The sequence below is a fragment of the Miniopterus natalensis genome, chromosome 14, assembly GCF_054644295.1.
Source record: "Miniopterus natalensis isolate mMinNat1 chromosome 14, mMinNat1.hap1, whole genome shotgun sequence".
NCBI lineage: Eukaryota > Metazoa > Chordata > Mammalia > Chiroptera > Miniopteridae > Miniopterus > Miniopterus natalensis.
The window spans coordinates 21,629,964-21,646,336 of record NC_142094.1 but is presented as its reverse complement, the minus strand read 5'-3'; the positions used below and the strand labels follow the sequence as shown (position 1 = coordinate 21,646,336).

At 56.2% G+C, this 16,373-nt stretch overlaps 1 protein-coding gene across 1 annotated transcript in view; it reads left to right on the top strand.

Annotated features, from left to right (window-relative positions):
* Nucleotides 1-15,746, top strand: part of UNC5B (unc-5 netrin receptor B) — an 80,167-nt gene extending 64,421 nt beyond the window's left edge. Inside the window, exons 3-17 of the mRNA XM_016224065.2 lie at nt 1,911-2,054; nt 2,527-2,630; nt 3,941-4,121; nt 4,817-4,984; nt 5,707-5,871; nt 6,072-6,104; nt 7,873-8,067; nt 8,398-8,787; nt 9,397-9,484; nt 10,598-10,766; nt 10,887-11,120; nt 12,131-12,280; nt 12,920-13,084; nt 13,874-14,055; nt 14,819-15,746. Of these exons, the coding sequence (XP_016079551.2) occupies nt 1,911-2,054; nt 2,527-2,630; nt 3,941-4,121; nt 4,817-4,984; nt 5,707-5,871; nt 6,072-6,104; nt 7,873-8,067; nt 8,398-8,787; nt 9,397-9,484; nt 10,598-10,766; nt 10,887-11,120; nt 12,131-12,280; nt 12,920-13,084; nt 13,874-14,055; nt 14,819-14,984 (2,534 nt within the window). The 3' untranslated portion in view covers nt 14,985-15,746. The remainder of the gene's footprint in view (nt 1-1,910; nt 2,055-2,526; nt 2,631-3,940; nt 4,122-4,816; nt 4,985-5,706; nt 5,872-6,071; nt 6,105-7,872; nt 8,068-8,397; nt 8,788-9,396; nt 9,485-10,597; nt 10,767-10,886; nt 11,121-12,130; nt 12,281-12,919; nt 13,085-13,873; nt 14,056-14,818) is intronic.
* Nucleotides 15,747-16,373: the final 627 nt, after the last annotated feature.

Sequence of the window (16,373 nt, the reverse complement as noted above, 5' to 3'; positions counted from 1 at the left end):
CCTCTCCCATTTAGGACCCTGGCCGTCAGGAGGGGCTCCCCAGGGTAAGCCCCTCCACCCATGATGCAGGAGTGTTAAGGCAATGACTGTATTGGGAGAGGTCCAGAGAGACATCATGTATTAAGGGACAGAGGTCCAACCTGGCAGGACACCAAGATTGCTGATCTCAGCTTTGTTGGCAACTTGCTGTGGGACTTTGGGCCTGCCACCTGCCCTCTCTGAGTCCCAGTTTCTCCAAATGTAAAAGGAAGGGTCTGGACAAGATCCAGATGACCCAGCAGAGTGGATTTGTGCCCAGCTTGAGCTGTGTGCTGTGGCCAAGTAAGTGCCGTGACTCATTTAGAGTTTACCCTGAGTGTTTTACTAGGATGAGGGACCTGAGGCTCAGAGAGGCTAAGTAACTTAGTGGAGATCACACTGCTGGAGAGTGAGGGTGAGGCCAGGATTCAAACCTGTTCATCTGTCTAACTTTACACTTAATCACCATGCCACAGTACATGTATACGATCAACAGTCCTGCCCTCAAGGGGCTTAACAGAACCCATGTACAGCCATAAAGGGGTGAGCTGGGACACATCATGGCAAGGAGGAGCAGCTTTAGGAATTCTGAGACAGATGAGTCCAGGAGGGCTTCCTGGAGGAGGGGGTCTTCACAGTTCTCCCACAGGCTTTGGGGAGGAGCTTCAGATGAGTACCCTAATCCAGGAGGGCTCACTTTTTTCCTGAGCATAGAAGGCTTTGTCAAGAGAGAGTTGGCAGCCCGGCCGGGCGTGGCTCAGCGGTTGAGCGTCGACCTAGGATCCAGGCGATCAGGGTTCGATTTCCGGTCAGGGCACATGCCTGGTTGCGGGCTTGATCAATGACTCTCTCATCATTGATGTTTCTATCTCTCTCTCCCTCTCCTTTCCTCTCTCTGAAATCAATAAAGATATATTTAAAAAAAAAAAAAGAGTTGGCAGAAGAGTGAGTAGTGAGTGATTCCCTGTCTGTGGGCTAGTGGATACGGTAATCCAGGGAGGCCTCTAGGTCCTGGCAGGGGGCTCCCAGGAAGAGGGCCCTCCCTTCAGCTCCAGCCTCACAGGCTCCTGAGCCATGAGCAGGGAGAGGTCACGTGCTCTCTTCAGGTGTGTGGTGAGCCTCTCTTCTAGGCGACAGCAGTAAACAAGCAAAGCCCCTCCTCATCCTCTTGCAGGAGATAGACGGTTAACACACGAACAGAACACATCAATAAGTAATGCAGTTCCAGAGAGCGGTCGGTGCTGGGAGGAAATCAGGCTGGGCAGGAATGATAACTGCACAGAGCAGTGTCTGGTGTGGGGGGAGAGGGGGTCACTGAGCAGTACTTTGAGAGCAGGTGGATGTGGACAGGATCAGGGGGCCTTCTCTCCAGAAGTGAGGCCCAGCCCAAAGCTGACTGGGAGTTAACTGAACACAGAGGGGACAGGAAAGAGTTCCAGGCAGGGTACTGGATGTGCAAAGACCCTGTGGCTATAGGGGCCAGGGTAACATGAGGGACTGGAGGACACCCAGTGAGGCTATAGTGAGTAGACTGTGCAGGGCCTGGGTGCCAGGCGGAGGATCTGGGTTTTCAAGCTGAGAGGACTGGAGACACAGCTAGGGAATGACATGCCGTTTGGGCATTTTGAAGAGCACACACTGGCTGCAGAGGAGAAAGTGGATTGGATGGGAAAAGATGGCTTGTTTTAGTCATTGCAATTTCCGGGTGAGCTGCATTGGTGACTAGGGTCAGGGTGGAGGCAGAAGAGACGAGAAACTAGATGGAAATGAGAGCTACTTGGCTGAAGAGCCAAAAAGACTCGGGTTAGAAAGGAGAGAGATGTCATGATGCTGTGTCCTATGTCTTGTGTCCTCAGACCTGCCCCCTGACAGTGTCCCTCTCCTCTTCCCAGGCCTGCGGGGGCGAGAGGTGCAGATCGAGGTGTCTCGACAGCAGGTGGAGGAACTGTTTGGGCTGGAGGATTACTGGTGCCAGTGCGTGGCCTGGAGTTCTGCAGGCACCACCAAGAGTCGCCGGGCCTATGTCCGCATCGCATGTACGCCACTCTGACACCACCCACTCCATTCCCTGGGTCTTTTCCCCTTCCCTGTGGATCCTGGAGAGGGAATTCCACATCTATGGGGGTACTTGGCTGAAGACACCCACCGCAGAGACATTAGGGCCCATGGATACCAGCTCAGAGAGGACTTAAGAGACCCAGAACCTGGACCACCCTTGACCCAAAGTTTTCACCTATGTCTCTCTAAGGAAGCTGCCAGCCTCCTCACCACCCCAGACTACCATGTGCTTAGAATCCCATAGTCAGGGAGGGAACCCTGTTCCCACAACTCCACCCGGTAAGACTCCACTTTGGAGACTAGGATATTCCCCAAGTAAAAGCCACGTGTCTCCATGAATATTCCCTTGGTGTGCACTGCCACCTTGTGGCTAGAATGGGGCACTTCCTTCTCCCGCTCTGCCAGACTGTCCTCCTCTCTGACTGTGCCTTGCTCTCTCCCTCTTCCCAGACCTGCGCAAGAACTTCGACCAGGAACCTCTGGGCAAGGAAGTACCCCTGGACCACGAGGTTCTCCTGCAATGCCGCCCACCAGAGGGGGTGCCTGTGGCTGAGGTGAGTGGGGACATGGGGAATGCTGGACATGGCAGAGGCCAACCAGCATGGTATTTACCACCAGCCGTGATGCCTCAGGCTCCCAGAGTCCTCCCTATTTCACAGAGGAAGGAACTGCAGCCTCCACAGGACTCAGCACACACCAGACCCCAGCTGGGCTCTCTGCAGGCTCAACCCCATGGGATGAGGGAGAGTTGGGGCAAGAACCCCCAAGGCTCCTAGAGTAGGCCTCAGGCTGTCTCCTTCAAGGGAAGTAGCTGTATACACCATCTCCCCCTGCCCCACCCAGGACCCAAGGCTAAGCTTTACGGACACCAAAGGGTTTTAATGCATGTTCTGAGTGTGTACTTGTCCCACAAGCTGGCCACCCCTCCCCCTTACCATATAGCCTCTCATCCCTGGGCCCTGCCCACCTAGCCCCTCTCGCCACCCCTGCTGTGTTCCAGACAGGCTGCCTCTCCCACTCCCTGCACTGGTGGTCCAGGAGTTAGAGCAGGGCATGGGGAACAGCTCAGCTTTGCTGCCAGGGATACCAGCAGAACAGGGATTGAGGGACATGGGGCCCTTTGTTTCCATCTTGGGATCAGCCCAGCTGACCCCAGAACTTTGCTCTAAACACTTAGCTGCCTCTAGCCCGTGCCCTCATCTACAAAATGTGTTCAGACAGACACCTGTATGATAGCTGTCTCATTGGGCTCCCACGTGGGCTGGGCACTTGGCATGTTGGTCTTCATAGAAGCCCTGCAAGGTGGATGCCATCATCCCTGGGTTATGGCTGGGAAAATACCGCTGAGAGAGATGAAGTGGTCACCCAGGGTAACCTGGCTAGTGAGTGTGAGAGCTGGGATTTGAACCCAGGGACCATATTCTCAATCATCTGCCAGGCCTCTCACCCTGGCTGAGGGAGTCAGGATGAACAGTTGTGATGAAGGCAGATGCTACTTTATATTTCCTATGAGCCAGGCACTGCTCCTCACTCACCGTATATTAACTCATTCAATCCCACAGCCCTACAGGACAGATGCTATTAAGTTGCATCTTATATTGGATGAAATTGAGGCTGATTGGAAGTCCCTTCTCAAGGCCGACAGCTGGTGGGTGGTCGTCTTAACCATTGCATTCTGTCATGTTCAGCACCGTGTCTGCCTCGTGGAGGCCCCGCCTCACTGTGTCACCACCATGGGAGCACATGGATAAAACTGCTGTCCTGTTTATGTTCTGACCTCCCTAATGCTCCAGAGAGGGCCCACTTCCCAGGGTGCAGGGGAGCAGGCCCCGGGTCCTCACGCCCCTCAACCCTGTCCCTGCAGGTGGAGTGGCTCAAGAATGAGGACATCATCGACCCCACCCAGGACACCAACTTCCTGCTCACCATTGACCACAACCTCATCATCCGCCAGGCGCGCCTGTCGGATACCGCCAACTACACCTGCGTGGCCAAGAACATCGTGGCCAAGCGCCGCAGCACCACCGCCACGATCATCGTCTATGGTGTGGGCCAGAGTGGGGGTCGGGCATGGCCAAGGGAGCGGGGAGGGCCCAGGGTTAGATGGCCCCTGACCCGCCCTACACAGGACACCACCAGGACCCTGGGGAGCAGGTGGGAAGGATGAATGTCAAAGAGGAGAGGTGCCTCCACCAAGGTTACATAGCAAAGCTGGTGGTCAAGTGAAGCACCCCTGGGTCCCCTTCTTAGGCCGTTTCCTGTCCCTGAAGAAGACCCAGTTCTCTTGGAGTCAGAGCTGGAGCAGGGCCCAGTCGGTATCCCCACCCCCAAGCCCATTGTCCTCGCAGTTAGGGTCTGCTGGCCGGGCCTGTAGGCTGTTCCTTGCTGTCCCCTTGGGTGGGAGGGGTGGAGCCACAGCTGAGATTCTTGGAGTGTTGTAGAAAGAACCACCATACTAGGTCCCCCATTACTCAAGGGGGATCCTGGGAGTCAGCCCTCTCTGGATTTTCGTCTGACATTGCATGGGGAATAGACAGTGACCTCGAGGGTTCCCTCTGGTGCTGATGGCTGCAGCCAGGTCTGCCTGCTGGTATCTGAGCCCCTAACCCTGCAGTTAGGGGGCGTCCAACTAGGAAGGGCCAGCCTCAGCAGAAGATTCGTCAAGGGTGGAGGGATGGGGTTTGGGGGTCCATGGGGTTGCAGAGCCAGGCCAATGGGATGACACCCGCTGCCCCTGCAGTGAATGGCGGATGGTCCAGCTGGGCAGAGTGGTCACCCTGTTCCAACCGCTGCGGCCGCGGCTGGCAGAAGCGCACACGGACCTGCACCAACCCTACCCCACTCAACGGAGGCGCCTTCTGCGAGGGCCAGGCCTTCCAGAAGACTTCCTGCACCACTGTGTGCCCAGGTAAGGCCTCTGGCCAGGTGATACCCTGCCCACATCAGGCGCTCGCCCAGCCCCCAGCCGTCTTCTGTGCTGTGGGGTTTGCCAGTCAGGACAGCCATTCTCTCCCCATCGTGGGGAACAGCAGGTGCTTGTCCCAGAGCCTACAGCTGGCTGAAAGTCTGGACTAGATGTTATGACCTCTGACCTTTTGTTCTTCCCTGGGCTGCTGGAGAGACGAGGCAGAGGCTCTGAGCTGTAGTCTGAGGGGTGGGCTCTCTCCCCTCTAAGCCGAGGGTTCCAGCCCCCTGGCCAGGGTCCCAGAGATGCCCCGAGTTAGGGAGGCTGTGCTCTTGCACCTGTCAGGCACAGCATGGTTGCCAACCGTAATCCTCTTCTTTTGTCTTTGTCTGACTGCTTCTCCATCTGTATGTCTGTCCTTGTTTGTCTGGCTGTGTGCTCTCTGGTTACATGTTTGTGTGAGTGGTGTGATGTTTCTTGGATTTGTATCCTTGTGTATGTACTTGTGCATTGGGCTGCATCTGCGTGAGTGACATTATGCATCTACTTGTGTTCTCTTTGCCCACCTGGTGTATCTGACTGTGCATTGGTGAGGGGCTGTGTGGATGTGGCCTGGATTTCTCTGGATGGCCTGCGTGGTGCATGGTTGTGTTCTGTGCACATAACTGTGTGCGTGTGTCTGTATGTGCATGTGTTCCCATGTGCCATGTGCTGTGCTCCCACAGTGGATGGGGCGTGGACAGAGTGGAGCAAGTGGTCGGCCTGTAGCACCGAGTGTGCCCACTGGCGCAGCCGAGAGTGCATGGCGCCCCCGCCCCAGAACGGAGGCCGAGACTGCAGCGGGACCCTGCTCGACTCTAAGAATTGCACCGATGGGCTGTGCATGCAAAGTGAGTCTTTGGGAAATCAGATAAGGGACACCCCCAGCCGTACCCCCAGGCCTTAGTGCCCAGCCCCCAGCAGAGCAGCCCCTCGGGGCCTCTGCCCACCCACCACATCCATCATCTCATTTGTGCCATTTTCCGTCGCCTTCTCTACCGCCTTTCCCTGCCACCTATGTCATTGTCTTTCCCTTTATTTCCCTCGACAGATAAGAAAACTCTAAGTGACCCCAAAAGCCACCGTAAGTCCCATCTCATGGCTGTCTTCTTTCCTCTGGGGTTCTCCTTGGCTGGCTTTTCCAGGGTGTGGGGGGCAGGGCAGGGTGAGTTGAAGGTGCCTCCCCACCGACCCTCCTCAGGATTCCCAGGCCCCAATGCTGCGAGTGTCACTGCCTCCATTACGTGCAGACAGGCAGACCTCGGCCGACAGAAAGACCCTAGGGCATCATCCTGACCCTCCCATTATAGGAGCAGGAGCTGAGTCTCAAAGAGAAGGGACTTATCCAGGGATCCAGCCGAGTTTGAACTGAAATGTTTTCCTGGCCAAATCAGCTGCTCTTAGCTCCATCCCCTTGGCCTTCCTCTCTGGAACAGGGCCAGTGGGCAGGCCCACACCTGTCCACCGTGGTGCCCCACACTGTACCCCCGAGGGGCTTGGCCTCTAGTCCTAGAGGCTGCACTGCACTAACACTGGAGCAGTAAAGCTGCCTGGGGAGATTGGCCTGTGGTAATTAAACAATTTCCAAATCATTCTGGAATCATATCAGCAGTGAGCCCTTCACCCAGCTCACTGGGGGCCGAGCTGTTCACTGATTAGAGTGTAAATCTCTAGGTAGTGGCCCCCAGTGGTGAGCAGGACACTGGGAGGCAGAGCCCAGCCCAGGGAGTAGAAGCCCCCAGAGAGGTCCAGCCCTGAGGGCTACTGAGGCTAGTGGGGGAGCTAGAAAGGGTGGAAGTGGGCTGACATCATACTCTACTTGGTTGAAAGCTCAGGCCTACCCCAGGGGACTGGGGCTTTGAAGGGATCCAGGCAGTGAAGGTGGGCTTACCCCCCTGAGGGCCCAGGGAGGGGAGAGAGTGGACAGGTGCTGCCTGGAGCTCCCACAACAGCTATCTTTGTTCTGCCTGTGCTGTCCAGTGTGGTAACCACTAGCCATGTGTGGCTATTTAAAGTTATATTTGCCTTAATTAAGTTAAATACATTTTAAAATTCAGTTCCTAAGTCTCACTGGCCACATTTCAGTGGTTCAGTGGCCATGTGTGGCTGGTGGCTGTCTTGTGGAACAGTGGAGACATAGAATGTCTTCATTCATCACTGTAGAAAGCTGTTGGGCAGCCTACTTTAGACCCTGAGTCTTGATCTTGGGTGGAGTTATTTCCAGCTGGCAGCAGGCTGCCCTGCCCCCCATCAGAGCTGGGTATCCTCCAGCCCAGTGGCCTGCCTGAGAGAGGGGAGTGTAGCCAAAGGAGCCCCTTCCTTCCCCTCCACCTGCTCACCTCCTCTCCACCCTGTTGCCCTGCATCTCATTCCCCTCCTGCTGCCCCGCATCCTGCCCCTCCCCCACCTCCCACCCTTCAGCACAGATGGGAGGCGGGTGGGTCAGAGCTGCCGCTTGCAAACATTGCTGGGAACCTGGCCCTCTAGTCCCCTGGAGATTGCCATGGGCTGCAAGTGAGGCTCTGGTTTTTATCCCAGCTCTGACAAGACAAACTGTGGCCCCCATGACTGACCACAGACCCTGTCTCCTCCTCAGCAGTGAGCAATGAGTCCTTTGGCCTCTCCTTGCCACAATGAGAGGGAGCAGGGCAGAGGTTCTGGGACCATTTTACTTATAGAGACTGGTGCTCAGAGGGGTCTTACTGAGGTCTCACCTGAGGTCACCAGCCTGTTGTGGCAGGGATCAGACTAGGGCACCAGCCCTGCCCCTCCCTAGGGACCTTGGGCCTCCCCTGCTCCCCCAGGGCCTGGGCCTCTGCCCCGCCCCTCACGCAGCCCTCCTGTCCCTGCAGTCCTGGAGTCCTCGGGGGATGTGGCGCTGTATGCCGGCATCGTGGTGTCCATCCTCGTGGTGGTGGCTGTGCTCATGGTGGTGGGGGTGGTGGTCTACCGCCGCAACTGCCGCGACTTGGACACTGACATCACCGACTCATCCGCCGCCCTTACCGGAGGCTTCCACCCAGTCAACTTCAAGACTGCAAGGCCCAGTAAGAAGCTGGGAACACTTGGTTGGCAGGTGGGGACAGGGCACCCAGTGGGCCATGGCAGACAGACCAGACAGACCAGAGTGGGGTTCTCCCCTCCCTCCTGGGTCCTGGGTCTTTTTCAGAGTTTGTTCTGGAAATGACTATGTGGATTGGTTTGGATTAGAGAGATGCAGAAAGGAGAGGGGTAACCCAGGCTGGTGAGTCCTTGAAGCCTTTCCCAGCTGGACATTTGGGTGGGGTTTTGCAACAGGAGGGACCCTGGCAGGAGCAGAATGTGGGACTGGGCCCATGAGGCACGTCTGGGTCTGACTGTAGTCCCCACCCCTGCAGACCACCCACAGCTCCTACACCCTTCTGTGCCTCCGGACCTCACAGCCAGTGCTGGCATCTACCGCGGGCCCGTGTACGCCCTGCAGGACTCGGCTGACAAGATTCCCATGACCAACTCGCCTCTTTTGGACCCCCTGCCCAGCCTCAAGATCAAGGTCTACAGCTCCAGCACCACCGGCTCTGGGTCAGGCCTGCCAGACCGGGCTGACTTTCTGGGAGTCCTGCCGCCCGGCACCTACCCTGGCGATTTCTCCCGGGACAGCCACTTCCTGCACCTGCGCAGCTCCAGCCTCGGCTCCCAGCAGCTCCTGGGCCTGCCCCGTGACCCGGGAAGCAGCGTCAGTGGCACCTTTGGCTGCCTGGGTGGAAGGCTCAGCATCCCCGGCACAGGTGGGTCCGTCTGCTTGCTTGTCAGTCTGACTTTGGCACATCCCCTGGATAGCCCCAGCACCACCCAGCAGAAGATAGGCCTTCCCTGATCCCCTTTCACAGATGGAGAAGATGTGACTATAAAATAGAAGATCTGGTGTCAAGGCCCGCCTCTTCCTCACTAGGAGAACTTTTGCAGGGGAACTTTTGCCCAGTCACTCCCTAAACCTCAGTTTCTTCATCTGTTAAGTGGGGGAGGATACCTCATTGTAAGTTGACAAAACTACAGTGCTGTCTTAGATTTGGGCTTCAGAAAGGGCAGGGTGTCCATCTCCGGTTGCAAAGCCAGCAGTTAACACCTACCCAACATCACACCCAAGTCTGGAACCAGCATAGGTCTTTGCCCCCATCCCTACACCCCACCTCAACGCCAGAGGCCCCTGTCGTCAGTGGCCTGACCTCTCCTTGCACCCAGTCCCCAGATCTTCTCACTCCCTGGTGGTGACCACCTGAAGCTCAAGAAATGTCTTTCTCTCCCAGCCACAAGTTTGGGGCCATTCCCTCCCATCCCCTGTTCTAAGCTCCTGGACTCCCTTCAGCCCCTCCCTGCTGACCTCCTTCTCCCTCTAGGGGTCAGCCTGCTGGTGCCCAATGGAGCCATCCCCCAGGGCAAGTTCTACGAAATGTACCTCCTCATCAACAAGGCAGAAAACACCCTGTGAGTAGAGAGACCCCAGCCCTGGCGCAAGTTGCTCCCCTCTTCTTCCTCTCTCTCTACTGCCTGCCTACCCTGGGCTCAGACATCACCTACCCCCCTTCTAAGCCTGATCCTAAGGCCAGAGTTAGTCCTCCAAGGAAAATATTGCTAGATCTTCTTATGTCCACATCTAAAACTTGCAGAACCAGCACAACAAATCATATAACTTGAAAGGCAGTTTACAAACTAGCTGCAATGTGACAAAAGGCTAATCTCCTTACCATGGAAAGAGGTTTTAGAGACCAATAAGAAAAACTGAACATCTCAGCACAAAAATGGGCAAAGAGTATGAACAAGTGATTTATACACAATGTTATGTGCACACACGCGCGCGCACACACACACACACACACGCACACAGTGGCCAATAGGCTATGAGAGATTGTTCAGCCTAATTTGTAGTCAAGTGATAATTCAAACAGCCGTGAGCTATTGGGAGTTTTTTTGCTTCATGAATTTGTAAAGATATTTTTCAAATGATAATGCTTTCATGCTGGCAAAAGCATGGCACACAGCCCCTGGTGGCGAGCTGGTGGAGTATAGAGCGGTACTGGCTCTCCAGAGGACAGCTTAGCAACATCTACCAAAACCATTCCGAGAGCCTGGATGGCGTGGCTCAGCGGTTGAGCATTGACCTAGGATCTAAGAGATCGAGGTTCTATTCCCAGTCAGGGCACATGCCCGGGTTGTGGGCTCGATCCCCAGGAGGGGCGTGCAGGAGGCAGCCGATCAATGACTCTTCATTGATGCTTCCATCTCTCTCTCTCTCCTTCTCCCTTCCTCTCTGAAATCAATAAAAATTAAAAAAAAAAAATTCCAAGAGTGCAAAATCTTTGAAAATGTGTGCAAAGATTTGGCTGTGAGAGTGTCATAGTGTGACAGCAAAAACCTGGAAGTAATCTGAAGATTTATGCCATTTCTTTGCCTCTCCTTAACCCCTGACCTCTGGGAGCCCCAGGGATGGAGACCTGCTCTCTCACCCCAGGAGCAGGGACAGCGGTTGGAGCCCAGCGCCCATCTAAGCCCTGTCTTAGCTCTTCAGGCCTCCCCTCACTGCCTCCCTCCTGTCCCCAGCCCACTTTTGGAAGGGACCCAGACAGTATTGAGCCCCTCGGTGACCTGTGGACCCACAGGCCTCCTGCTATGTCGCCCCGTCATTCTCACGGTGCCCCACTGTGCCGAAGTCAGTGCCAGCAACTGGATCTTCCAGCTGAAGACCCAGGCTCACCAGGGCCACTGGGAGGTGAGGAGCCAAAGCTGGGGTGCGTCTGAACCTGCCTCCTTTTCCCCTGGCCCAACCTGGATGGACCCCTTCAGGGCCTTGACTGTGACCTGTCTACCCCACCCCACTCTCACCTTGCAGGAGGTGGTGACCCTGGATGAGGAGACCCTGGACACCCCTTGCTACTGCCAGCTGGAGGCCAGGGCCTGCCACATCCTGTTAGACCAGCTGGGCACCTATGTGTTCACGGGTGAGTCCTATTCCCACTCAGCGATCAAGCGGCTCCAGCTGGCCATCTTTGCCCCAGCCCTCTGCACATCCCTGGAGTACAGCCTCAGGGTCTACTGCCTGGAGGACACACCTGTAGCGCTGAAGGTAAGGCCAGGCCACAGGTACCCACAGAGCTTTGGCACACTGAAGGTACATCACCCCCAGCCAGCTAGCTGCATGGTACCTTTTAGTATCCCCCTCCCCAAGATCATGGTACCTTCCAGGCACCCCTCCACCACCATCAGCCTCATTCAGCCATTCATTCATTCATTCATTCATTCATTCATTCATTCCTCAAACACTGAAATAGCATCAGACTCTCGAGATAGAGAGAGGAATCAGGCACAAGTCCTGCCCCTACCGATCTCCAGGCTAGAGGTGGGAGACAGACAGGTGGTCCCTGATGGTGGTCTTCCAGAGGGCTGAGGGCGCACCAGCCTGGAAGGGGCTTTCAGGGCCCGGGCTGTTGGCAAGGGGGTCTGAGAAGGCTTGACAGCAGAGCTGGCAGGCTCCAAAGGGCAAGTAGATGTGACGGATAGAGGATGCAGGGCATTCCAGGAGGCAGAGTAGCTTCTGCAAAGGCAGGTGTGTCTCCGTGTGACCAGAGTGTGCAGGGGATGTGAGTGTGAGGGAGAAAATGGAGCTGGAGAGATAGGCAGAGCTCAGCTTCCCAACACTCTTGGGGCCATGCCAAGGAATTTGGAACTTGTCCAGTGGGCAGGAGCATATACCTGGAGGACACCTGTTTATAGGTGCACTTTTCCCAACTCTTTTTTCTCCCAGCCTCATGTGACTTGTCTCAGACTCTAAATTGCCAACTGATGCAACAGAGGTGAAAAGGCTTCATGGGAGAACGAGTGTCTCCTGCTGGGACCACACTGGCCTGAAATTCCAGGAGGCCTATGGGCTGGAGACTCTTGGGAAATGGTCGTGTAACCTGAATCTCTTGGTGTTGGGGCATTGGCTAATGTCCAGCTTTGGGTCTCTGCCCTCAACGTTACAGCCTGGTTCCCTCTGCTCAAATCTATCCCAACCCCCAAGCTTGCAGTAGGAAAAGGCCCATTGGCCAAATATGATGGGCTCCCTCTCTCTGTTGCCCCTCCCTCGACCCACAGGAGGTGCTGGAGCTGGAGCGGACCCTGGGCGGATACCTCGTGGAGGAGCCAAAACCCCTGCTGTTTAAGGACAGTTACCATAACCTGCGCCTCTCCCTCCACGACATCCCCCATGCCCATTGGAGGAGCAAGCTGCTGGCCAAATACCAGGTGAGGGCTGGGCTGCAGGAGGGGCGGGGCTAGGGCTGGGGCTGGGGCTGGGTGGGGTACACTTGGGGGATCTGCCCTGGGAAGACCAGTTCCCCCTCTCAGGCTCTGCTCCTCCCTTGGCCCTGCAGCCTTGCCCCTCCATCTCCATCCCACCCCTTCGCCACGCTCCCTCCCCTCATCCTTAGGCATATCCCACATTCAGGACCATCGCAGCCACTCCCACTCCCCCCATCACACGTTCCCATGCACAAATGTCTGTCCATATTACCTTCAGAGAGGCCTTACCACCTCTGAGAGCACTCCTGCCTGGCAGACTGTCCAGACTTATCTACGATGGTCACATCCCTCTGCCCTCACCCACCCGGGACACCGCTGAGTCCATTGGCTCCCCAGCCCCAGGCCCCCACGCACTCGCACACATACACTCACATTCAGACCTGTGCCTTCCTCTTCCTTTTCTCAGCTGAAGGGCCCTTTACCAGCTCTTCCTCTGCCCATCTGGGTGGAGAGGCCTGAGCTGCCCCCCTGAGCGGTCCAAGCCCTCCCTGACACTGGCCCATTCCCTACCTCTGCCTCCATTGCCCGAGGCCAGGGCAGGCTGGCCTTGTCTCCTTGACCCACACTCCCCTCCTTCCCCAGGAGATCCCGTTCTATCACATTTGGAGTGGCAGCCAGAAGGCCCTGCACTGTACCTTCACCCTGGAGAGGCACAGCCTGGCCTCCACAGAGTTCACCTGCAAGATCTGTGTGCGGCAGGTGGAAGGGGAAGGCCAGATATTCCAGCTGCACACCACGCTGGCAGAGGTGAGGGCTGGAGGGCTGGGGTGCAGCATGTAGAACCCCATGCTCACCCCACACCCGAGTGGAACCGCGTCTCCCACAAAGGCATGTCTCCCTCAACTCCACCCCCCAAATCTAAGCTGGGACTTGGTCACTTTTTGCTAACAGCTACTATTTGTTGAGTGCCGACCCTGTGCTTAACATGTACTATACCAAGTGACCTAAATTATCTCACTAAATTTTCATAGCCATCAGGGAGACAAATGCAGTGATTCTCCCCGGGAGATAAAAAGTAGGGTTTAGCGGGGGCAGTACCTTCGACCTTTTACTAGGTCATTGCTTGGCCCAAGCCTGCAGCTCTCCACCACTGTAAGTCTGGTTTTAGGTCCCCAAAAGCCAGCCACCCAGGGGACGGTCCTAGACCCTCCTGGCAGTGCAGTGGAAAGAGCACTGGATATAGGCCTAGGCCCAGTTCTGCCACCAGTTTGACATGTGATCACAGGCCCATCACTTCCCATTCTAGACTTCATTTTCCACATGTGCAAACTGTGGCTGCGACTCCTTATGGCTTTGTAGTCTTGAGGCTGCATTAGCGTTCACCCTGGGCAGTAGGTTAGCATGGTGCACCCCTGAGGGACGGGGGTCAGGCATGCGGCCCTGGCCCTCAGGAGCCCACCTTCCGGGGGAGGTGGGGACTGACTGGAGCCTCCGTGAGCTCATAGTTTCAGGACAGGAAGTCTGGAGGCGCAGATGCCCAGCGTCGTGCACGGGGGAATCCTCTGGCCCTCTCACCCCTACCCCCTGTCCTTCCAGACACCTGCTGGCTCCCTGGACGCCCTCTGCTCTGCCCCCAGCAGCACACTCACCACCCAGCTGGGACCCTATGCCTTCAAGATCCCGCTGTCCATCCGCCAGAAGATATGCAACAGCCTGGACGCCCCCAACTCTCGGGGCAATGACTGGCGCCTGTTGGCGAAGAAGCTCTCCATGGACCGGTGAGTGTTGGGACAGGCCTGGCCCACCCAACTGTGGCCCACTTCCAGCTCCCTTCTAAGTGTGCTAAGCCTGAGATGCCCATTGCTTGAGAAGCGTTGTGCTTACAGAACTGGCCTGTGACAGTCAGATGAGGCCAGGCACCACTAGGGGTGAGCACCAACAGCACCCCAGTGCCCAGGACGGAGCAGGTGCTGGAAATGCTTGCTGAGGGATAGAAGACAGCTTGGTGTCAAAACTCTTTTGGGGAACTTAAAATGCTGGATAAATTCAGTGGCAATAATCATCATCATTGTTATGATGTTATACTTATTGAGAAACCACTTAATAGACCTGCATTGAGCGGATGCCACTTTTAAGACATCTTATTAAAAATGGGTGGGTTTACAGAGATGTCCGAGGCTCTCTTCCTGCTCTCGGGAGCACGTGGGGCGAATCGGGCAGGGAATGAAGGTAGGAGGAAGAGAAGATGGAGTGCTGGGTTTCGACAGTCACCCCCGGGCCTGCGTTTTTCCATGATGATAATGAGATGATGAACGATCGTGAGCAAGACAGTTTCCAGTTTAGAGCTGAGACTAAAGCTCAGAGAGGTGCAATGACTTGCCCAAGGCCACACAGCCTGCAAGCAGAGGGCTGGGACACAGACCCAAGATTGTGGGACCCCAGACCCTGCAGTCTTTCCACCTCCCAGTGCTCTCCCTACGCCCAGGCTTCTGGGAGGTGGTGAGCTTTCGGGCAGCCCAGTATCTTTCTTCCTTTTGCCAGGTACCTGAACTACTTTGCCACCAAAGCAAGCCCCACGGGTGTGATCCTGGACCTCTGGGAAGCACTTCAGCAGGATGATGGGGACCTCAACAGCCTGGCGAGTGCCTTGGAGGAGATGGGCAAGAGCGAGATGCTGGTGGCCATGGCCACTGATGGGGACTGCTGAGCTGCCCCAGACTGTGGGCTGGTAGGGACTGGCAGGAGGCAGGTGCAGGGAGGTCCAGGCAGCCTCCTGTGGGGCAGTTCGGCCTCCGCTGGCCCCAGCTCATAGCTGGAGTCACCCCTCCTCCTTCCTTGCCCCACCCCCAGACCACGACCAGCCTTAGGAACTCCGTGGACTCTGGTATCGGAGGACCTGGTGTTCCTTCTCCACCCCTGCTGTCTCTCCTGGCCCTAGACCTTCATGCAGAAACCAGAGTAGGGCTGGGGCCTCCAGAAGCAGATAGGGGAGCAAGGGGGTGGCCCTCCCTCCACCCCTCCCTCCACCTGCAGCCCTGGGACCTCTGGGTTAAGTTGGGTGTAGTTTTGTTCATTTTCCGCCTCAGCTGTTGATTTCCCCCTGCTCCCCAAGCCCCCCCACCCTTCGCACCGTTTTCCTCCTTGAGGAGGAGCCCAGCTCGGACACGCGGCTTTCTCCTCGCGCTGGAGGGAGAGCAGGCAGGCTTGAGGCCCCCGCGGGCTCCGAGACGAGAAACACCAAAACCGCAGGGAAAGAAAAGCCCAGTTTCTCAGGAAACGCCAACGATTTATTATCCAGATGCTTGGATAAGTCCTTTTTAAGAAAAATAGAAAAAGAAAAAGAAAAACAACACAAAAAAATAGAAAACTCTTTTCTTGAGTGTGGATGAGTGGGCGTGGTCATGGTTCTGCCCAGGAGCCTGTGTGCGTGCGTGCGTGTGTGTGTGTGTGTGTGCGTGTGTGTGTGTGTGTGAGAGAGACAGAGACAGAGACAGAGACAGAGACAGAGGCAGAGAGAGCAAATTAGGGACGGAGACTCAATAGGGAACTTTGCTGCTAATGACCCCATCTTATTCTTACAAGGCCTCCGTTTCCCCAGTTGTACAGGCTCAGTGGGGTTTTAGCCTTAAACCCTCTTAAACCTTAAGCAGCCACTGAATCCATAAAGCCAAGGAGCCCTGAGCTCTGGAGTGGGGTGGGTTTCTCCCTGTGCGCCAGGGAGAGTGTTTCCAGTGCCATGATCTGGTGGCTCCTGGAGAGATGAGGCCCAGAAGTGGACCCTGACAGAGAAAGGAGTGGGACATGAGAGTCCCCCATGGACACTTCTCTACTTCAGGTGGGGCCAGCCTGACACCGCCTTGCTAGCAGCCTTTAGAACAGGTTGCTGGAGCAGGCTGGCATTCTCTTGACGCCCAGGAGTCCAGGACTCCCCCTTCCCCAGCCTGTTTCTCCTTCCATAAGACAGAAGGGCAGATGAGAGGGCCTCACTAGCAGCAGCCTGTTCTGGGCCTCGGTGTGGTTGTGTGCAGCGTGTTAGCAGCAGTCCTGCAGCCTGGGAGGCTGGGAGTGGGTGGCCTGCCTGTGCTGTGCAGCCCTC